Source organism: Schistocerca nitens, chromosome 3 (genome assembly GCF_023898315.1).
Source record: "Schistocerca nitens isolate TAMUIC-IGC-003100 chromosome 3, iqSchNite1.1, whole genome shotgun sequence".
NCBI lineage: Eukaryota > Metazoa > Arthropoda > Insecta > Orthoptera > Acrididae > Schistocerca > Schistocerca nitens.
This window is the reverse complement of record NC_064616.1, coordinates 282172089-282197137: the sequence shown is the minus strand read 5'-3', so window position 1 is coordinate 282197137 and position 25049 is coordinate 282172089. Positions and strand designations below refer to the sequence as shown.

Genomic DNA, 25049 nt, shown 5'->3' with positions numbered 1-25049 from the left:
ATAGACACACAAACAAACACAAACACACACACAAAATTCAAGCTTTCGCAACAAACTGTTGCCTCATCATGAAAGAGGGAAGGAGAGGGAAAGACGAGAGGATGTGGGTTTTAAGGGAGAGGGTAAGGAGTCATTCCAATCCCGGGAGCGGAAAGACTTACCTTAGGGGGAAAAAAGGACGGGTATACGCGCGCGCGCGCGCACACACACACACACACACACACACACACACACACACACACACACACACACACACATCCATGGATGGATATGTGTGTGTGTGTGTGTGTGTGTGCGCGAGTGTATACCCGTCCTTTTTTCCCCCTAATGTAAATCTTTCCGCTCCCGGGATTGGAATGACTCCTTACCCTCTCCCTTAAAACCCACATCCTCTCGTCTTTCCCTCTCCTTCCCTCTTTCCTGATGAGGCAACAGTTTGTTGCGAAAGATTGAATTTTGTGTGTGTGTTTGTGTTTGTTTGTGTGTCTATCGACCTGCCAGCGCTTTCGTTCGGTAAGTCACATCATCTTTGTTTTTAGATATATTTAACTTATATTTTCCTACATTTAGATGTAGCTGCTGTTCGTCACACCAATTAGAAATTTAGTCTGTCATCTTGTATCTTTCTGTAGTCATCTAACAATGACACATTCCCATAGACCACATCATCAGCAAACAGCCGTGGATTGCTGCTCACCCTGTCAGTCAAGTCATTTATGTGTATAGAGCATAAGAGCAGTCCTATCACACTTCCCTGGGCATTTCTGATGAAACCCTTGTCTGTGATGAAGACTTGCTGTCAAGGACCAAGTATTTTCCAAAAATCTAGGAATATGGAAGCTATCAGTTGGCCTTAATCCATAGTTCACAGGATCATGTGAGAAAAGCTCTAGCTGAGTTTTGAATGAGTGATGCTTTCTAAAACAGTACTGATTTGTGGACAGGAACATTATCATTTTTTTCTGAATCGATTGTCCCACCACCGTCCTCTCTTGTGGTTCCTGCAGCATTGTCTCCGTGTATCACTTCCTGTATAAGGCTGGAGAAGCAGCTTCCTCCTCCGGTGTCTACTGATGACAGGACACCCTATGGTAAACCCTCTTTCTGGCAACCTCAGAGGGCCAACACCAGCCAGTGGCTGAAGAAAATGCGACCTGTGGGCCCTTGCAAGAATCCCAACCACCATTGGTGGTGAAGGAGGAGGATCATCAGGACAAGGCTACTTTGATGGTCTCGGTGGCACCCAATCTCCCCCCTCCTCCCCTCTCCTCCCCCCAATCCCCCCTCCTCCCCTCCTAACCCTCCTACCCCTCCCCCCTCCTACCCCTCCCCCCCTCCTACCCCTCCCCCTCCTACCCCTCCCCCCTCCTACCCCTCCCCCCTCCTACCCCTCCCCCCTCCTACCCCTCCCCCCTCCTACCCCTCCCCCCTCCTACCCCTCCCCCCTCCTACCCCTCCTCCCCCTCCTACCCCTCCTCCTCCTACCCCTCCTACCCCTCCTCCCCCTCCTCCCCCTCCTACCCCTCCTCCCCCTCCTACCCCTCCTCCCCCTCCTACCCCTCCTCCCCCTCCTACCCCTCCTCCCCCTCCTACCCCTCCTACCCCTCCTCCCCCTCCTACCCCTCCTCCCCCTCCTACCCCTCCTCCCCCTCCTACCCCTCCTCCCCCTCCTACCCCTCCTACCCCTCCTACCCCTCCTCCCCCTCCTACCCCTCCCCCCTCCTCCCCCTCCCCCCTCCTACCCCTCCTCCCCCTCCCCCCCTCCTACCCCAGCCCCTTCTTACCCCTCCCCCCTCCTACCCCAGCCCTTCCTACCCCAGCCCCCTCCTACCCACCCCCCCCCTCCTACCCAGCCCCTTCCTACCCCTCCACCCTCCTACCCCTCCCCCTCCACCCCCTACCCCTCCTCCCCCTCTCCCCCTACCCCTCATCCCCCTCCCCTCCCCTCTCCCCTCACCTCCCTCCCCCTCACCTCCCCTCCCCCTCTCCTCTCCCTCCCCCTCTCCCCTCTCCCCCCCTCCTCCCACACCCCACCACACACCATCGGATTCTGAACCAATGCTCATTTATGTGACTCTAACCCCATCGGTGATGCAGAGATCCTGGGGCACAACCAGTCCTCCTTGACACCCATTAAATGATCATTCAATGGAGTTGTTATGGATAATACAGTCACCTCCCAGAACTGCACCACCTTATTTCCTCCTCTTCTGCAATTTGCACTCCTCTGATACACACACACTTCACAGATGACCATTTCCTAATGCTCCATGGTTATTGTGCGTGCTAAGCATGGCATTCCGAATTCTTTGCATCAAATATTGGTAGATAATTCATGGACAGGTGAGCTGTTTCTCAGTTTTCTCTGTGAAAGTGGTTTTTATTTTAAGATTTGAGGTGGTTGGGGATGTGGCGTCTCCTGCTGTGTGCTGTCTTTAGGGGCCCCGACCTTACCAGTGCACATTTTCATTCATCTCTTACTTTGTTTTAATAACATTTAGATGCAGTTTCTCAATTTTTGCCTCATCCTATTTTCTATTTTAGATGTAGCACTCCTTGACCACACTGGAGGAGGGGTGGGATGGCTGTTGGTAGGATGTCTCTGGTTGAATGCAGAGTCCCAGGGGCACCCACCTACTTACTGCCTTTCCTATTTCTCTCTCCCTCATTTTATTATTGATGGTCCAACTCATGTCCATTACTTTTGTAGCCCTCTCACTTTTACTATTCTGAATCTGCTGAATAGATGATGATCTTTGGATTACAAAAGGTTGCTTGACTGAGTATGTTATTTATACAGTCACTCATCAAATAGTACAAACCTTAAATAATAAAGCATCACCAATTGGTGTTTTTTGTGATCTCTCAAAGGCCTTCGATTGTGTAGACTTAGAGCCTGACACCCTCGTAGAAAAACTTAAGTTATATGGAATTTGTAGCTTTACACACAGCAGATTTGAATCATACTTGACAAACAGAATGCTAAAGGTTGCACTGAATAATTCAGGCCATGTCAGAAAGATAGAAGATTGTGACTGGGGTAAAATCACAAAGGCATTCCCACAGTGTTCAGTTTTGGGTCCACTCCTATTCCTTAAGCCTAGTTTACACGACGACACTAGGTTGCAGGCAACTGCGCTACTGGCCACTGCACACACGTGCAGCGCGTTTGCGCAACTCGTTGGTGCAACTAATCACTTTCGGAGTGTTCCAACTTTGGCGACACTAGTTGCATGAATTTTGAGGTTATGTGTGTTTGTAGAGTGTAGACAAACTGAAATATGAAATGGAGAGCGGAGAATAATGTTCGCTTTTTGGATATCTCTGCTTTGCATAGATGTTTGTGGGATTTCAGTGATACGTATTACAAAATGAGCAACATATTGCTGCCACTGACACCTTCATGAGCGATCATAACATAGATAGTTTGACAGTATCTGAACTGCAGGACAAAATTTATTGAGTTAGGAGCACATATACAACTGAATTAAGAAAAGTACAAGCAAGTGTAATTCTAGCTGTGGCCATGCTCTCGTCTAAACGACTAAAATCCCATCGTTCGAGTTGGCCAACTCTTTTAACTTAAGGAATATTGTTGACAGGAGGGAAGGCTATACAAATACAAGAAGCTACATTCTTTATTCAATATTCACCTGTTTAAAAAGTTGCTGCAGTGCTCCCCATTCACAAAAGTTAGAATTTTGGAATATTGCCACTGTACAGACCTGTCTTCAAGAGAGTAGTTTGCAAACCATTCTCTTCTTAATAAGGCCTGCTTCGAATAATTATTGTTGCTGATGTTAATAATTATTGGTGTTAATGAAAAAGCGTCATCACCAACTAAAGCCGTATCTTATAGCATGCCGAGTGTTCTCGATTGTAATGCACGCAATATGATATGTAATTTCAGTTCTGGCAACAGTGCTTCATGCATTACAGTACCTTTATTTCTTATCACATAACTGACTCTATTTAGAAGAAACGTGTACAGTTCTGGTGACATTCTAAGATAATTAGAAGAACTTCTTGGATCTTCCATTAGAAATTGTTTCAGCAAGGATGCTGAGCAACTGAGCTGACGTCTTTTCTTCATCCAGTCACAAATCGAAACACGTTTCTTATTTATTTTTTCTTATGCAGCGATTCCACACAACAAGCTTTAACTCCATCACAACTAGTGTGACGTGCAGCTCCCAAAAGTTTCATTTCAGATGCGACTCGGGAACCCACAAAACGATGAAACTGAAGTGTATATTGGTGTCGCTGTGTCTACAGTCTTATATGAAACAACTTGCGTGCAACTCATTCCACGCAATGAGTGGCACAACCCAATGTCGTCATGCAAACTAGGCTTTATATGTGTGAATGACCTTCCACTTAAATTTCATCAAGCAAAATTAGTACTCTTTGTAGATAATGCTACTGTTATAATAAATCCCATTAGAGAGAAAGCAACAGAAGAGTTAATAAATGAAATGTTCCAAAGAATTATTAAGTGGTTCATTGAAAATGAACTCGCCCTAAATTTTGATAAAACACACTACATTCACTTCTGTGCAACAAATAGTCATATCAACAATTGACGTAGCACATGACCAGGAGTCAGTAATGAAGGTAGAATGCTCCAAATTTTTGGGTATACGTATGGGTGGAAACATGAACTGAAAAAAGCACATTACTGAGCTTCTCAAACAGTCAAGTTGAGCTACTTCTGGTATTTGTATAATTTTTAATCTTAAAAACAAATGTATCACCTCCTGACATATTTTGTGTTATTTCCACTCATTAATGCCATACAGAATAATTTTCTCGGGTAACTTGTCACTTGCAAAGAAAGTATTGATTGCACAAAAGTGATATATGTGGTGTCCACCCACAAATGTCATGTAGGTACTCCCTTAAGAAGCTATGCATTTTAACTGCACTGTCACAATACACATTTTTGCTAATGAAATTCATCATAAATAATCCATCACAATTTGTGAATAACAGTGATGTACATTTCTACAACGCAAGAGAGAGACATGACCTTTATTACCCATTGTTAAAAATGTCAGTGATTCAGAGATGAGTTTGTATGCAGCAATAAAAATTTTTGATCATTTGTCCAATAACATAAAATATCTGACAAGTAGCTAATCTAATTTAAAATCATTTCTCCTGGACAGCTCCTTCTGTGCCATTTACAAATGTCTACTTAAAAACAATTTAGGAAACAACATCAACAGCCGTCTTTGATTGTTTGCAGATGATGCTGTTGTTCATCATCTTTTACAGTCATCAGACCAAATTACAAAACAGATTTAGAAACGATATCTGTATGATGCGAAAATTGGCAATTGACCCTAAATAATGAAAAGTGTGAGGTCAGCCACACAAGTGCTAAAAGGTATTCGCTAAACTTCGGTTACACCATAAATCAGCTGGCCGGTGTGGCCGTGTGGTTCTAGGCGCTTCAGTCTGGAACCGCGTGACCGCTACGGTCGCAGGTTCGAATCCTGTCTTGGGCATGGATGTGTGTGATGTCCTTAGGTTAATTAGGTTTAAGTAGTTCTAAGTTCTAGGGCACTGATGACCTCAGATGTTAAGTCCCATAGTGCTCAGAGCCATTTGAACCATTTATCAGTCAAATGTAAAGGTGGCAAATTCAACTAAATACCTAGGAATTAAAATTATGAACAACTTAAATTGGAAAGAACATACAGAAAATGTTGAGGGATGGCAAACCAAAGACTGCATTTTATTGGCAGGACACTTAAAAAATGTAACAGATCTATTAAAGAGACTACCTGCACTATGCTTGTCCGTTCTCCTTAGGAGTGCTGCAATAGTCTGGGATCCTTAGCAGATAGAATTAACAGAATACGTCGAAAAAGTTCAAAGAAGAGCAGCCCATTTTGTAATATCGCGAAATAGTGGAGAATGTCAGTGACATGATACAGGATTTCGGGTGGACATAATTAAATCAAAGGCGCTTTTCGCTCCAGTGCAATCTTGTCACTAAAATTCGATAACCAGCTTTCTCCTCTGAATGTGAAAATATTTTGTTGACACTGACCTGCATAGGGAGAAACGATCATCGTAATAAAATAAAGGAAATCGAAACTCTCACTGAAAGATACAGGTGTTCGTTTCTTACACGCACAGTTAGAGATTAGAATAATAGAGAATTATTGTGATGGTAGTTCGATGAACCCTTTGCCAGGCACTTAAAGTGCGATTTGCAGAGTAGCCATGTAGATGTAGATGTAGAAAAACTGGTAGCCAGTTAGAGGAGCACATTTTGATCACAGAATTATTCAAATTATCTACAGAAATTGCAATTAGTTAACTAATCCTGTCTGTCTTCGCCCTTCATTGAGGTGGCTGGTGGTGAATGTGGGTTGGGGCTTTTCTCGCAATTGGTCGAGCTCTTGGAGACCCCTTATGTGCTCTGATCTGCATAGCAGCCCAATCCATACACTTCTTTATAAATTCTTTTTCAGCTCAGTAATACTTTCAGTGCTACATCACTATTTATAGATGAACTACCGCTGGATCAAGGGAATGATGATCTCACTGTTTAGTCCCTTAGATCCCAATCAACTGACTAACCAACATTGTCAGGTAGGCTAGAATTATTCAGCAGCTTCATCATTTTTCTACATACTGGCAGTATAAGATCAAACGTAGAGTTCTTTATTTATTACATTACAGCAGTGGCTGCACTCTTCTGTGACATTATGTTGCGTAAAGAATGACTGTAGCTATCCCTTATCAGCTTCCAGCATAAGTAGACCCTCACTCCTTTGCAGAGCATGAAGTGCTCCTTCCTCTGCTGTACTGATATTTGACTTCAGGTGGTGTCGTTGCTAAAGTGCAACTTTTGGTGATCCTTCATCTACATCTACATCCTACATCTACATAGATACTCTGCAAGCCACCGTACGGTGCATGGCGGAGGGTACCCTATACGACTACTTGTCATTTCCTTTCCTGTTCTACTTGCAAATAGAGTGATGGAAAAATGACTGTCTGTATGCTTCCATGTGTGCCCTCATTTCTCGTGTCGTATCTTTGTCGTACTTACACGCAGTGTTTGTTGGCAGCAGTAGAATCATTCAGCAGTCAGCTTCGAATGCTATTCTCTAAATTTTCTCAACATTGTTTCTCAAAAAGAACACCACCTTCGCTTCTGGGTTTTCCAGTTGAGTTCCTGAAGCATTTACGTAACACTTATGTGTTGTTCAAACCTACTGGGAACAAATCTTGCTGCCCGCCTCTGAATTGCTTTGATGTTTTCCTTCAAACCAACCTGGAACGGATCCTAAACGCTTTGCAGCATTTCGCCCAGATATTTAAATAACTTGACTGTGTCAAGCAGGACACTAGTAATACTGCATCCAAACATTACAGGTTTTTCTTCCTACTCATCTGCAGTAACATTCATTTTTCCACATTTAGAGCTAGCTGCCAATCATCACACCAACTGGAAATTTTGTGTAAATCGTATCCTCCTACAGTCACTCAACTTTGGCACCATCTTTACACCACGACACCATCAGCAAACAATCATAGATAGCTGCCCCCACCTTCCAAATAATTTATGTATATTGAGAACAACAGTGGTCCTATTACACTTCTCTAGGGCACTACTGACTATACAGTTGTCTCTGATGAACACTTCCTGTCGAGGACAACATACTGGGTTCTATTACTTAAGAAGTCTTCGAGCCACTCACATCTGTGAATGTATGTCACATACTTGTACCTTCATGAACAGCCTGCAATGGGGCATCGTGTCAAATGCTTTCAGGAGGTCTAGAAATATGGAATCTGACTCTTGCCCTTCAACCATAGTTCACAGTACATAATGTGAGAAAAGGACAAGCACAGTTTCTCACTAGTGATGAATTCGAAAACCATGCTGATTCCTGGACATCAGCTTCCCAGTCTCAAGAAAGTTTATTATATTTGAATGGAGAATATACTCAAGGATTGTTCAACAAACAGATGTTAGGGACATTGGTCTGTAATTCTACGAACCTGTTCTTTTACCCTTCTTATATACTGGAGTAACCTGCGCCTTTTTCCAGTTGCTTGAGACTTTATGATGGGTGAGAGATTAGCCATAAATGCAAGCTCAGTAAGAGGCCAATGCTGCAAAGTACTCTTTGTAAAACTGAACTGGGATTCCATCAGGACCTGCTGATTTATTTACTTTCAAATCTTTCAGTTGTTTCTCTATGCCGGGGTTGCTTATTACTACGTCACCCGTACGGGAGTCTTTCTGATGGTCAACTGATGATATGTGTGTGCAAGTCTCTTGTGTGAACGATTTCTTGAACGTGAAATTTAAAACTTTGGCTTTCATTCTGCTGTCTTCAACTGCCACACTAGACTGGTCAACAAGGGACTGAATGGATGCCCCAGACCCACTTTGCAATTGTATGTAAGACAGAATTTCCTCAGGTTGTCTGCTGCCAGATCTTTTGCATGGTGTGATGGTGGTAGTTGTATGCTTCGTGCATAGATCTTTTCACAGACACACAAATCTCAACTAACCTTCGCTTGTTGTCATTTATGCGTTCCCTTTCGAATCAAGAGTGCAACACCCTCTGCTTCCTCAGCATCCTTCAAATTTCGTTATTAAGTCATGGTGGGACTTTTACATCCTTTATCCACTTACTAGGCTCATAACTCTTCAGACCACAATTTACAATCTGCCTAAACTTTGCCCATAATTCCTCTGCATCCATCTTACTGGAACTAAGTTATGGCAGTTCGCTGTTCAAATGAGATGCTAATAATTGCTTATCTGGTCTGTGTAGCAGAAACACTTTCCTAGCCTTTTTGACTGATTTATTAACTTTCGTAATCGTAATTGCTGTAATGATATCGAGATTGCTAATCCCTGTTTCTATACTGGCATAATCGATTAGGTCCAACCTATTTGTAGCGTCAAGGTCTGAAATATTTCCATTACGTGGGCTGCCGAGATCGCTGTGCAAGACACATTTTCAGAAAATGTGTTCAAAAATATTTTGCATGACCACCTGCCTGAAACCCCTCCCCTGCCCAATTAACATGGTTTCACCTACACGTATTATACGCGTCAAGATAACTTTACTGTCATATACTCCAACCTCACTAGAGACAAAATTTTTGTCAGCTGCAATGAACATTCTTCCTCTTATGGTCTCTAATCTGTCTTCCCAATATATGTTCCATGATTCACAAAATATTTCAGAGCTTTCCACTTTGGGCTTCAGCCAGCTCTCGGTCCCAAAAATGATGTGAATGTGAGAACTTTCCTGGAGGGCAGTAAATTCGGGAATTTTATTACGAATACTGCAGCAGTTCACTGATAAAATTGTGACAGTCAGAAGTGTCTTTATTCTGAACACTGTTTTACTTCCCTTGCTACATATTGACTGACAAATGTTCATCAGAGCACCTTAAATTACTGCCTAGCTTAAAAAACCCTCTTGTGCATTCCACAAGTACTCTGCTACCCAAGTAGCTGCTTGCTATGTTTATTGCATCCTTGATCTATCAAGGGGAGTCCTGCAAATCCCCACACAATAATGCAGATCTAGAAATCTGCAGCCAAGACCTTCGCAGAGTCGACAATGTCTTGGTTGAAAATCTTCGCTCTGCTCCAAACCACAGGACCCTGATCAACTCTGAGAACAATGCTGCAAATTGCAAGCTCTGCTTGCACTCCACACACAGGGCCAACAGTCTTCACCACCTCCACCAGCTGCTCATACGAGTTGAGAATTGCCTCAGAACCCATGCGACAGGCATCATTGGTGCTGATGTGAGCCACTACTTGCAGATGACTGCACCATGCATGCTCAATAGCCTCAGGCTAGGCTGCCTCCACATCTTGAATGAGGCCCCCTGGCAGACATGCCAAGTACACATTGGCTTTCTTTCCAGTCCTGAACGCTTTGTGCCTAAGGGGCTTCATAACACACCTATAGTTGTGTCAGTGAGGATGATTACAGTGTATCATCCCTAAACAGGTAACACCAGTCTTCATGTGGCAGCATGGTGCTAAAATTTATTTGTGTTGCTGAGGTAGCTCTCTGGTGGACTGCCTTGATCATATCAATCTGTTTTCACTCAAAAGCTGAGAGATGTGTAGATCAAGAAATGGCAGTTAAATAAACTGCTGGCATTAACGTACTGTTCGCACTATGTATCCTTTCTTTAACGGGTAGTCTTCCATAAAGTCGTCTTTACTCCAGAAAATCTGATGTGATTTACCTCAACAAACTTTGACACTACTTAGTTGTTTTACCGAGTGAGGTGCCGTAGTGGTTAGCACACTGGACTTGCATTCGGGAGGATGACTGTTCAAACCCACGTCCAGCTGTCCAGATTTAGGTTTTCTGTGATGTCCCTAAATCGCTTCATGCAAATGCCGGGATGATTCCTTCGAAAGGGCATGGCTGATTTCCTTCCTCACCTTTCCCTAATCTGAGCTTCTGCTCCCTCTGTAATGACATCGTTGTCAATGGGACGTCAAACACTAGTCTCCTCCTCCTCCTCCTCCTCCTCCTCCTCCTCTTCGTTGTCTTGACGTTGAAGGAAAGCCACATTGATAAGCAAGCGTAAATATTTGTCGCAGCTTCTCAGATGCCCACTGTGTGCAGCTTCGTCCCTGCATACATTGGATTGTGAAACTTCAAGAAGGTTGGTTACTTTACCATGGAAGTGGGCAGTTGACACACACAGACTAGGTGAATTTCCTGATTAGTTGCATTTCAGTAAGATTGGTGGCAAAACTAGCATACTTTCATCACAGGCATAGACAATCTCTGGTACTACATGAGAAATCCTTGCCCATTGCTTGATAGCACCATAATGACAAGTGTTAACGTACAAAATATTGTGAGAGCTCATGGTGATGATGAAGGACTTTGTCGAATGCTTGAGCTAAAACTTTATACGTAATGATAATTTAAAGAATTTTGCCCAAGAATGTCACTGCAAAAAAAAAAAGAAAAAAAAAAAAGAAAAGAGAGAGAGAGAGAGAGAGAGAGAGAGAGAGAGAGAGAGAGAGAGAGAGAGAGTTTCCTGTAACTTTTCATTGTCTGGTTTAATAATTTCTACCTTCTTGTGTGAAAAAATATCTTTAACATTCTTTATAAATATTTAATTTTTAAAATATTTGGTAGTGTACTGGGCTACTTATGTATAATCTTTTACAAAGTTAGTGTGTACTACTAGTTTATAACAGAGTTGTCAGAGATCGATGACAGTGTTATAATGGAGCTAACCACAGGACAAGGGATGGTTGAAAAGTTTCTAGCCCGAGATAGTTGCCGTAATGTCTCATACAAACACCACCACCACCACCACCACCACCACCACCTACTTTTATGCTGACCCTTTGTGGGTATGCAGGTCAAATTTTGCGGCTCCAGCTTCATTAGTTTTGCCACTAGGATGCATTGTATACCGCAGTGTAAGCAAAACGGCTAATATCGAAAGAATTGAGAACTGTGCTATGATTGAATATCTTCATTTGAAGGGAGTGACGCCCAAGGAAATTGTGGAGTACATGCAGAATATACTTACGGATAGTGCTCAGTCTTATGCTACAGTGAAAAACTGGGTGTCCGACTTCAAATGTGGAAGAAGGAGCGTGGAAGATGCGCAAGGGAGCGGAAGACTTGTCACCATTGCCACTGATGAAACAGTGGTTGCAATTCACAATACGATTTTGCAGGCTTGTTGAACAACATTTCAGCACATTGAAACCACATTTGGAATCTGCCATGTGTGTGCTCATAATATTGTTGTGGATGTTTCGGGAATGCAGAAAGTTTCATCTCTGTGGGTCCTGAAAGACTTGAATGTAGGTAAGAGACTGTATTTGTGTGCAGTGTTGTGAAGAAATCGTCCGCCAATTTGAAGCGGATGAAGACATCTTTCTTGCAAGGTATGTGACAGTGGACAAACGTGGGTTCATCACTTTGATCCTGAGATAAAACGACAGTCACAAGAATGGAAACATCTTTCATCCCCTATCCCAAAAAAAGCTCTGGATGCAAGAATCAGCTGGCATGGTGATGGCATTGGTATTCTGAGATGCAGAAGGGGTGATTATGGTAGGGTACTTGCTAAAGGGTGTAACTATCAGTACATCATACTATTGCACCTTCCTGCGCCATTTGAGAGAAGAGATAAAGAAAGAAAGGTGCAGGAAATTGGCACGCGGAGTTGTTTTGCATCAGGACAATGCTCCAGCACATAAAGGCCTCACAACACTGGAAACTCTGCGTGACTGTGGGTTCGAGTTGTTAAGTCCTCTGCCATATTCTCCAGATGTGGCTCCATCAGACTTTTTTCTTTTCCCAAACCTAAAAAAAAGGAAAAAAACCCTCGAAGGACGTCAATTTGGCAGGGATGATGCAGTGATTCATGCTGTGAACACTTGGTTGGACTTTAAATTGAAGACCTTTTATTTGAATGGTTTGCAGAAGTATCAGAGCGTGCTCGCAAGTGTATTATGAAATCTCTGTTATTCTTTATTTGTTAGGCTAGAAACTTTTTGACCCTTCCTCGTATATGACACTGAACTACAGTATAACCCCACATTTACATACCTGGAATTAACGTTTTCCAGTGGTTTGTGCTGTTTTTTATCATTTCCATCAAATTTCTTATGTTAAATTTGCACCTGATTTTGCATTAACATATTTATAATTTTCCTGCAATTTACACTTTATGAAAAAATTTTCTTGGAGAAACAGACTGATGTAAGTGGCATTAAATTATGCTGCCATGGTGCTGGCCATCAAGTAATGCTTACAAGTGTTATGTGGTTAAGTTTCTTGACTCCAAGGTGCTCTACTCAGTAGATCGGAACCGATAAACGGGTAAAAGTTGGAACAATTCAAACTTTATCTCCTGCCGCTACCAAGTGTTACTTAGTGTGGTGGCTGATGGGAGTAACTAGCTTCATCGGAATAAAGGTATTGTGACCGATCACAACCATTTCCAAACCCTCTCTACTGTGTTGTGCAGTTTCGTGGTTGTTGTGATCATCTTGAGTGCGTTATTCGAACCATATTTAGTGTGTTTTGTTGTTCGGCCGTGTGTGTCCTAGTTAACACATTTGCTGACTTTGCGGCAAATGTCTTTGGTTTAAATACGGTGCAAGATACGTATTTTTTTCATGCTTAGCAACACATTTTGAAAGTTTATACTCGTTGTCAAATGCAAACATTTACATACGTATTTTTGCAGAGTTTCATATACAAACAACGTGGTGAGTGAGAGTTTGTGTGTATGTGGTTTTCTGTATAATTGAGGAGGCACAGTACCTGATAAACTCGAAAAAGACAATTACAGTGCAAGAGATGCTGAACAACTCATATGCCGACACCATACAAAATACTTATGCAAATATTTGCACTTGACAACAGGAATATAAATTCTCAAAACATGTCATGATAAGCATAGGGGCTGGGGGGGAAAGAAAGAAAGAAAGAAAGAAAGAATAAATAAACTGTGTAATGTTTCATTATTTACATAATTAATGACAGTTACAAGCTTTCCCAAAACATCGATTATGATGTCTGAAGTAAAGTCAAATGTTTCTACTTCCCAGATGGTTACCAGTTCAAGTTACATAAGCAGTTTTTATTAGATAATAAACAAGTCACTGACAAGTATTTTGATGCCGATTATGTACATATATCTTATGTAAAGTGCGGAAATGCGAAAGAGGGGGGGGGGGGTTCCTATACCTAACTTTCAATGCTGAAAACATTATTTCCCACTTTTTACCACATTTTACACCATTTTTTTCTAGTCTCTTGAAAAGTGTAAAGCAAGTTTTCACTGCATGCGATACCTCCCTCAGTTTTTGACTAATTTCCTTTGGAAGTGCCTTCACGAACTGCTTCTATTGCAAGTCACTAACTCATTCCCTTGTCTCACTTAAAACAAACGACCCTTGACACTGACACATGCAAGGTACACCATTGCCTTGTACAATGTTACTCTATTATAAGATTATTTTCCTTTTTCCCCAAGCTGCTTCACTTTTTTAAAATTTAATTAGTAGAATGGCTCCAGTGATTTCATGATAATTGCTGTGTACTGGTGCCACTGACAGCCAGAATAAACCCTTTATTGTAAATGACACATTTAATAAATGTTCTGAATGTGTCAACAATATTTGTTTGGGAATATTGTTTCTCTCGAAGATTTATCAGTGCTTTTTGAATGTTTTTTCATGCTCGAAGAAGACAGTGATTGGGTCGTAATGACACTGTGACACTTTGGTACTGTACATATAATTGTGATTGAAAACAGTGGGACAGTGAGGACAGATCAATGACCACAGGTAAACAAACACAATAAATTTCAGAGTTTATACCAAGAACTGAGAACAGCAAAATCCTTACACACACCGTCCATCCAAAAAGTTGAGACACGGAGTTTATTGCTGGTGTATAAACGTCAATGCTGTAACTACGGTAGCATCTTGCACTAACAACTGTAAACAACAGATGTGCATTTGACCAGTCAGTTGTGAGCAGGTAATGTTAAGTGGTGGGAAAGTTGTAACTGGTACTCATTGCTCTCTTCTTTAATTTCAGATATTACACTACACACAAGTTCATTCCTTTTCCCTACTTGCTTTCCTTGATGTCATATTGAATATGACAGGGCAATTTCAATCTGACCATCCATCCATTGTTTGAAGGGTGCCATCAAGACAAGACATTTGTATGTGGCCGCCAGGTTAACCTTAAGTTCTGTTCAAAAAACTGCGTAGCTCCCTGCAACATAAATTTTCCATAGAATTCTGCAGGAGTTGAAGACTGTTATCCAAACCCAAGGTGAACCATTTTATCTTGGAAAACTCATATTCCCCATAGGAATAACTCTGACCTAATTAAATGTGTGATGGAAAACTGAAATTAACACAATAGTTGAGTGTTGTTAGACATGATTACTTTAGGTTCACTTTGTTGTTTACAATAATTATAACTCACCCACTGGATTGAAAAGTATGAGAAAACTGATTATGGAGGATACAGTATTTTTGATCAATCCTGTTTGGAAGTGTTGGTGGGTTTTACCATGTTGTTCTAGACAAATGTTGGGATGATTAGAAGCAACAGCCGATGTCTTTCCCTTTCATTCCTCGTTATCAAGATTTAGGGAATGAATTTAATTTAATTTTTGTAAGTTGTGTTTATTGGTGCTGCTGCTAATTATTATTATTATTATTGTTGTTGTTGTTGTTTTCGTTCCAGAATTTCACTGTTCGACATTTCATTATGCTCAGATTTCTTGTTTTAGTATGTTCTGGGTATATTAGTACTTGTTCAGTGACCACGTGTCATTGATGGGTACCGGCAGTTGTCCAAAAATAAAATAAATAAAAAATTAATTCATCACCTTGAATTTGTCGTCACTTGCAAGGATTTTTAAGATTAAGTAGAGTAGAATCAGCACAACTCCAGTACTGTTCTGAAATACTTGTGGTACATATAATTTCCAGAGATTTTGTATTGAAGGGACTAACAAAAGACAAATCCATTGCAATATGGATAATTAGTAAAATATACTCTGGAAATGATGTGGTTGTACTAGAATGATACCTTTGTTCTATCAGGCTCCTGTGTAGATAATCAGTGGGTGTAATTTGTTGTAATATTAGGTTACAGAGTTGGTGATGGTGATCTACTGGTGTGACTTAAGTATATTACTGTAGCATTATCAAGTGTCAAAAATAAAAAATAAAGTTTTAGGGGAGCTAATGGAAGGATTTTCTTTATTGAACTAATTTGTGGAAAATTTAACCTGTGTAGTTTTAAAAATGGAACTTATTGGATGAATCTGCCTACTTTTTAAAATGGAACTTTTTGGATGAAAGTTTGTAATCAGAAGGATAAATTTGTTGTTGTTTCGTGGGGAGGGTCATAAAATAATTCTAGCACTCTTGTAATATATTTTGTTTATAGGACATAATACCAAGATGTGAACTGGCTTTCAGTAGTAGATACACGGGCATTTTTTCCTCATGTCAGTGGAACATGAAAACTAGGAACTTAATAATAGTATGAAGTGCAGGTTGTCATTTATTCTACTGTGCCTTGCAGAGTATGGATGTGGATCCAGAAAATCAAATTATCATGTGTTACATTATATGAGAAGTATTATTAAAAATATCTGTGAAGTATATGACTTTTCATATAGAAAACAGTACAACAAAAACAATGTTGCCATGAGCATGATTATTTTATTCAGATCATGTGAATATTAAATTGTTATAATAATGAAAATGCCTGGATGGAATGTAAACAATGACCAGTAAAACTACCCAGCAGTTACCTTTAAGACGAAGTGCCAAATGTTCAGTAGGCACTTGAAAACTAACAGCAGCTTAGACTATTAAACATTTCTGCATATTCAGTTTGGAAATAACTAAAGTTTGAAAGATCAACCCGCCATTACACTCACATTTGTCATTCAACACTTTATCTTAAAGGTGAGTGAATGTCTGTTCTCCCAATGACTGAGTATGCTAAATCTTTCAGTCTTAAAGCTTCAGTGTTTTTCTATATATCTTTGTAGTTGCTAACCTACTGCAGGCAACACATGTTATGATCACTTCTAGAAAAATGTCTTAAACTTTATTCATTATGTTCACATGTCTCTTGTCACTCCCTGGCCAAATGACTGTATCTGTATTGTCAGCTGATACTGCAACTCTGCTTACAACATATGGAATGAAGTTTGCAATTCCATTTTGCACACAATTTATTCTTCAGGTACTCTAAGCAGTGATTTTAAGTGTGAATATTGTGCCATCTCCAATCAGACTTTGTGCTTTTGTCACTGTTACAGCACCATTTATGATAAAGTTCAACTTCAGGTATTCTTTTAACTGTCTGTATTCAATTTTATTAGCTTAAGAAATTTTGATATCTCGTATTATGAAACCATCTAATTTTACATTTACTCATTGATTCTTAGATGCAGCTGGTGATACAAATCGCAAAGTGATCACACGCAAGCGAAAGAGAAGGAAGTATTTGCTGAGGAGAAAGAAGTCAGAAACAACGAATGAGAAGACTAGCAGTGAGAAATCTGCTCCTGAACAACGTCAACGAGTTGATCTGAAAGGTCCTCGTGTGAAACATGTTTGCCGAAGTGCTTCTATTGTTCTGGGGCAACCTCAGGCAACATTTCCAACAATTAAGACTAGTGGTCAATCAAAGAAGCGAGGTAAGTGTTTGTTCTAAGCCGTATTATTTGGCTGTTTATACTGTTATAAGTCCGCAGCTCGTGGTCTCGCGGTAGCGTTCTCACTTCCCGTGCATGGGGTCCCGGGTTCAATTCCCGGCGGGGTCAGGTATTTTCACCTGCCTCGAGATGACTGGGTATTGTGTCGTCTTCATCATCATCATTCATCCCCATTACGGTCGGAGGAAGGCAATGGCAAACCACCTTCACTAGGACCTGGCCTAGTACGGCGGTGCAGGTCTCCCGATTCGTTCCCCTACGCTCTGTCAAGGAGTATGGGACGTCGTCGTCGTCGTCGTCGTCATCATCATCATCATCATCACTGTTATAACTAGTTAAAATACACACACACACACACACACACACACACACACACACACACACACACACACACAGAGAGAGAGGGTGATTATAATTAAACTTAAACTTTCAAACCGCTGTAGAAATAACACCACTGGTCAGAATGACGTCAAATTGCAATGGAATATTATCGCAGAAGAGGGAAAACGTATGTTGGAAGAAAAATACTTACAAAACGTAGCAATAGATGGCACTGTAAACAGTAATAGTGGTTGACTACAGGTGACAAATAAATGTACAACAATGCCTAAGGTGTATGATTGATGCTAAACAAACTGTACTACTCAGTGTGCATGGGTGCCCAGTTGTGATACTGTTAGTTACTTAAGTTCATCCATCATGCCAAGGTCGTATCACATCGGGAGGGAAAAATCTGTTTTTAATTGTCCTGAGGCCAAAAGCTGCATAGAAATCATCAATCATAATCAAACCAGATTATTAATTTCCATGTGACTGGCACAAAACATGTTCAGTATGCTGTCCACGGTTTTCTGCAACAAGTTGAATCAAGAAACAGCATGTTCCACAACAGCATGTTCCACAACAGCATGTTCCACAACTGATAAAGGTGTTTCTGTGGTCATGTTCAGAATGTGTTGTGAAATGCGTGCCTTCAATGCAGCTAAGTTTGGAATTGGAACACTGAACACATCATCTTTCAGATAGCCGCACAGCCAGAGGTCACACGGATTAAGATCAGGTGATCGGGATGGCCAGGCTGTAGGGAAATGGTGGCTGATAATTCTAGCATTTCCGAAATGGTGCTTCAGCAGCTGCTTAACTGTATTTGCAATGTGCGGAGGTGTGTCATCTTGCATAAAAATGATTGAGTCCACGCTGTTGGAGAGCTGGAATGAAGTAGTTGTGCAAAAGATACTTGCAGTGCTTACCAGTGACAGTACAGGTAACAGAATCTGAAGCACCTGTCTCTTCGAAAAAATATGGCCCTATGATAAGTGATGCCATAAACCTGCACCACACAGTGACCTTTTCGGGATGAAGTGGTATTGGTTGCTTTGTGTGTGGATTTTCCATTGCCCATATTCGACAATTCAGTGTAAATACATATACTGCCAGATGGAAGTGGGCTTTGTCTGTCTACAAAATCTTCCACGGCCAATCATTGTCTGCTTCCATGCGAGCAAGAAATTCTAAAGCAAAGGTCCCTCTTGCTGGCAAATGAACAGGAAGCAACTCATGCACATGGGTAATTTTGAATGGATAGCAAAGAAGGATGTTTCGTAGCATTTTACGCATCATGCTCACGGGTGTGTCCAGTGTTCGTGCAATTCTCCGTGCACTACACGTTTGCACACCACCACTTGTCTCTTCCTGCCTTGCTGTGGCCATTGCTTCCACTTATGTCGAATCATTTTGTTTCCTCCCTCTACCAGGTTGCATACCAAAAGAAACCATCTTTTCGAATTTCCGAATCATTTTCTCCAGACCCATGGCAGTCATTGGACCAATGCCTTTTTTCAAACCCTTCAGTGTCCGGAACTTCTGCAGAGCAGTGAGTGCACAATCATCATTCGTGTAATACAGCATTGAGACGGTCGTAGCGAACGTTGTAGATGCGAAAGGAGGAAAAGCTGTATACCCGGCATTTTCATACAAACTTCAATGGGTCTGGCGCATAACAGGTGTTTTCATTTACATATTCTGACACATGCAATGCCATCTGTTGATCAGTTTTCACACAATTTTTTTTTCTTCTGTCGTATGTTTTCCCCCTTCTACGATAATATTCTGTTGCAATTTGACGTCATTCTGACCAGCACTGTTATTTCTATAGTGTTTTGAAAGTTTAACTTTAATTATTATCACCGTGCGCGCGCGCGCGTGTGTGTGTGTGTGTGTGTGTGTGTGTGTGTGTGTGTGTGTGTGTAATTAATCTAAGAGGACTTTTCAATAAAGAATGAACTTTTTTTTTACAACATACCTTTACCCATCCTCATAATTTTGATGGTCTTTCTCAAAGTGGTCTTCTATGAATGCGATGCACTTGTCCCAGCATTTCCGCCAGTCTTCAAATACATACTGGAAACCATTTTTTGAGAGGCCCTTAAAATCGCCTTCACAACCTTCGCCACTGCTTCTGATGATTGGTAATGCCTCCCATGAACATGTTTCTTCATGTTAGGGAGTAGAAAAATGTCAAATGGGGCTAAATCCAGACTACAGGGAGGGTGAGGGATGCACTTGACATTGATTTTTGCAAGATATTCAGCAACAACTTTGGCAATATGCGGCCACGCACTATCGTGGTGCAGCATCCAGCCTGCTTCACAGAAATGTAGTCTTTTGCACCTGATATGGACTTGCAAATCTTTTCAGGACATCTGTGTAGTATTGTCCAGTTACTGAAGTGTGTGCAGGTATGCATGATAAACCATTCCATGAATGTCAAAGAATGAAATTACCATAAATTTCCTAGCAGAAGCAACCACTTTTGTTTTTTGGGATTTGGTGAGTCCACACTGAGCTTTGCTATTTGCTCTCAGGATCAAAATGATGTAGCCAAGTTTCATCAGCAGTGATTACATTTTATAGAAACTCCGGATCTTCCTCTAACATCAACTGTAACTGCATGGAGACCTGCTCGTGAATGTTATTTTGTTCGGGAATCAACAGTCTTGCAACCCACCGCTCCCAAACACGTGCCATGTGTGATTTTTCTGTTACCAACATGTGGGTGGCACCCATTGAAATATTCAGTATTTCAGAAAGTGATCTTAAGGTAATTTGTTGATCCTCTCTGACATGACAGCAGCATTGTTGATGTTTTCTTCTGTAAGAGCAGTAACTAGAGCACTGTGTCGGGTCCACCTTCCTTTGAAATTGATTGTCTCCCCACTTTATAAACGTTTGAATCCACCTTCGAGCTGTGCTGTAGGGAAGAACAGATTCTCCATATGTCTCCTGTAACATTGTATAGGATTCAGCTAAAGATTTGTTGAGATGAAAGCAGAATTTCAAAGCCGCATATTGTTCCTCATATGTTACCTCCATTGCAGCAGTAGGCGTACTGAACATGTCTAACCTTTCCTGCTTCTCACAGGTGGGAACCAGGAGTCCCAACAATGAAATTACTATGGTGTGTTTGTTGCACGTTAAGCTAACAGAATATCATAAGATTAAATTTTAGTGTGAGAAATTAAGACCATAAAAAAGTATGCTCATGCTGTATTGAACAGTCCTCGTATTAAAATTTATGCTTCTTAAGCTTTGTTTAAGTGAACGTGACTGATTCACCTGCAAAAGTAATTATGTTGATCACAAAGTGATGTTACAGTCATTATGGAAGTGAACTCTCCTTTCTGAAGAGAGGGTTCAAATCCCTTCCCACCGTATATAGTTTCCTAAATCATTCTGGATGGTCCCTGTGAGAAGACCATTGCCCGTTTAGTGCTCCATTCGTAACGACCTCAGTTTAGCTTCATTTGACACACACACACACACACACACACACACACACACACACAACACCAACAACAACAACAACACACATCATTACACATGGAGGAGGTTTTATATTTTAAAAACAGATAAGAAACCAGTTTGTGTTTAAAATTAATAATTTTACTATGTATTACATTCTTTCATTGCTGGATAGGTGGTCAAAGATTTTTATGTCTCACTTACACTACACTAAGGTTGAGTGCTGCATAGTGTAAGCCATTTCTCTTTCTAGTGGTATATTTATGTGCGTTACTGTTTCCATGATTGGTTGCTGACAACACCAACCATGATCTGGAACCAGTAACATGCATAAATATAATACTAGAAAGAGAATGGCTTATACTATCCATCACTCAACCTTAGCATAGTGTGGCACAGAAAAAGAATGAGGTATTCAGTCATTAAAAGATGTTTAACCACCTACTTAGCAATGCAAAGAATTTAATACAAAGTAAAATAATTAACTTATTTGTTGTTGGTGGTGGTGGTTGTGTGTGTGTGTGTGTGTGTGTGTGTGTGTGTGTGTGTGTGTGAAATTAAACTAAACTGAGGTAATTGTAATTATTCCCCCATGATGAAATACAGAATTATGAGGGACAGTTTATTGCAGGCATTATAATTGAATCCTGTCTGTGTCACATCTCATTGCAATTAAGAAGTTAGAAACAACCAAAAGCTTTGCCATTTCCCCACTTTTGATTAATTCTGTAAGTTCACTGTGGGTGAATTTTGGATACACAGAGGCCTTCTGGTCTTATAAGGGAAGCCTGTTCCCACCCACTCTCATCAGTGTGTAGCTACCTATAGAAAGTTTGCTACACATCTCTTGATCAGATTGGTTTTGCTCCTTTGAGATAATTCATGGTGCCATAGTGTAATTGTAGTGGATTAACAGTTGACACAAGAACGACATGTACCACATTTCTTCTTCATGGGGACCATGGAAATGACAGAGGGCTCTCTTGATTGATTGACGTTGTTGGTGTCTCACAGCATATTTTCCACATCCTTACGAATTGAAGCTGTCACTTCACTGAGTATACCGTTATGACTGTTGACTAATGAGTGGATGTGTCACAGTTGATGCATTGGTCATCTGAACTACTTACCTCATTTCTAGATTTGAAGTCGTTAAAATCTGATACAGGATGAAGAAAATTTGTTAGTCATTTTTTTTTAATCAGACCAGGTCCTATTGGCAATTACATAATAATTTCTTTGTCATTGATGTCTGTACTAATTGTGTTAAGTAATTCTTTGTCAGTGGGACTGAGAGCACAATGGCAAGATACTGTACTTGGATTTGAGAGGATGATGATTCAAATTCCTGTCTGTCCGTCTGCCTTTAGGTAGCCAGCCATGTGTTGATGAGGTAATAGTATGTATTTATAGATATCATTCAAAGTAGCTATTGATGTGAGCTTGGAGATAACTGAGGAAGAGCATGGCACACATTTGGTGACGTGGGGCTCTAGGTTGCGTATTGAGGATTTTGTAGTATGGTGGCTTCTTGAGACAGGAAGTGATAGAGCGAGTCCATTTAGTTCAATTTTGGTGAAGAGGACAAATATGTCAGTGACAGCCTTTGTGCAGAAGTTGACTTAAGCAGGAAACTTGAGGCAAATTATTCTGTAGTTCCTTGGGGAGGTGCATGCTCACGAGCCCAATTGGGTGGGTGGCATGGTAGAAGCCATTGCTGGAGAATCTTTGGAGTCAGCCATTGAAGGTAAGGTCAAGTGTTTTAATGGTTGGACAAGTGGTCACTTCTAAACAGTCAGAAGACGTATATGATTTTCACTCAAAAAGATGAGCAAGACACTTACGACTTTTACTGAAAAACTTGGGCCTCTGCTTTTGATGCTGGGTCCAAAATCCTCCGATGTCACTTTCATTGTGACAACACACAGTACAGTGCACAGGTAAACTATCTGTGAATAGCAAAACCTTGGTACAATTGTTCCTTTGTTTGCTCCCACACACAGTAGAATTCTTTGTGGTCTTCCATCATTGTTTGTGCTTTTTAAGTCATGAAGAATGTATGCACTTTTCACCAGCATTCCTATTCATAAAGAGTCTTGTAAGACCAGCCCAAATAACATAGTCTTTTGTTGTCCCCCACCCACCTGGCTGCTCTGGAACAGATTCATGGCCACAATATTGCTGACAAATCCTGCAAGTAAGATCAAATTGATGCTCTTTGATCCACAGCATTTCTGTTGAATACTATTTTGTTTAATGTAATTGCTTACTCATTTGAGGACGTTGCCAAGCAACAGAAATCAGATGACTGTCTTTTATTCATTTGTTTCAACTAGCCAGACAGTATCAGTCTCAGGTGGTGACTATAAGGGGGGGGGGGGGGGGGCAGGGGATAGGTGCAATACCACATTCCCTGAAGTCAATCAAGGCAGATTCCAGAATAATTCCTTTGAAAAGACCACACAAATAATTTGCTTTCCTATCATTTCTGAACTTGTACCCCATCTCTAATGAGCTCATTGTCAACAGAACATTGAAACATAATAGTCCTTCCTGTCATCATCACTGTCACTGCCCCAGTGGTTGTCTAGTTTGGCTGTTCTCATTCAGATACTCTTGGGATTAAGTTGTGCCTGTTAATGAATGATCCAGACTTGCACTTGGCTACTTGTGATGGTTATGATCATTACCAGCATGTAGATTATGTTCGTGAGGTGGAGTAACTTCTTACTGTCTACTAGAGATTTACAAATTAACTGATCTACCTTATTGTCAATAACTGTCAGATAACATTGTTTATAGTGGCTAATAACTGCTCAGAACACCAATTGCACAAATTTGTCTGAGTAGCCTTGCTAGTCAAAAGCTGTGAGCTTCCACACCTGCAAGATAAATCCAACGATAACATCATCAATACATTTTATTAGAACCATAAATTTAGATGGGTATCTTAAGTCATTAATAGTTACTGTCATAATATGGCCCCAACATAACCTCCACCGCGGTGTTAAACAGTGACCCACTGGTCCATGCCCAGGGGTTTGGGCAGCCTTTCATCAGATATAAATAGTGGGACTTATGCAAGTGTCTTTATGCTTCACCAGAAGATGAGATGTGTTGGAATGCCACTGTTATGTGATCTGTTATCAAGCTGGAAATCAGAGAGCTTTTCATCAACTGTCATTTTTTCCTGTCAGTCGGAATACTGTTAAGTTATTTCAGCTATTGCCATACATGTTTCATAAAACTGTTAAGCACTATTACCATGTTTCCTTTTCACCCCTTTTGTTCGAAGTACTGATGATTTAAACACCTAGACACACTGTTACATAACCAACGAGAACATAAATTAATAAATGTGAACAGTTATAACTTCCAGTAATATAGTATAATAAGAATTCCTAGATTACAGCATTGTATTTTGGACAAGTACATGCCGTGAGTATGGTTCATCTATCTGTGGAGTACAAAAATTTAATACCTCAGCAGGGCATAAAATTTCTCTCTTTATGACGCATGTGGTCACTTAGTGTAAAGTCTAAAACCCAAACATACTATTATTGAGTACTGAATGTCATTATCTGACTTGCTTATCAAATCAGTGACATGGGGCTTGCAGTAGGGAGATAATAAAGAAAAACAATGTGAATTTCCATTTGTCTAGTATCTGTATAGTATGCCTATTTTTAGTTCTTTTTCATGTCCCAGTTGTTATATATTAATCCATAATGGCTGTGTTTTATCACTGATCAAAACCAGTTCATGACCCCATCGGAGCTTCAATTGATAGGCTGTTTAAATGGGCAAAATATATTACTGCCTTTGTGCAGGTTCTAGAGTTTTACAGTATTTTAGAATACAATTAATTTTTTCAGCCTTTCAAAGATGAAATATGAAGAATGTTGTATGCAGTTGAAATCGCCTATTTATTTTGAAGTCCTACATGTGTGTTATTTATTACTTTATTTCTGGGAAATTCGTTC

General features: G+C 40.7%; 1 protein-coding gene across 1 annotated transcript in view; it reads left to right on the top strand.

Annotated features, from left to right (window-relative positions):
- The window catches only part of LOC126248247 (histone-lysine N-methyltransferase trithorax), a 205915-nt gene that overhangs the window by 44744 nt on the left and 136122 nt on the right, over nucleotides 1-25049 (top strand). Inside the window, exon 5 of the mRNA XM_049949096.1 lies at nucleotides 16996-17247. Coding sequence (XP_049805053.1) covers nucleotides 16996-17247 — 252 coding nt within the window. The remainder of the gene's footprint in view (nucleotides 1-16995; nucleotides 17248-25049) is intronic.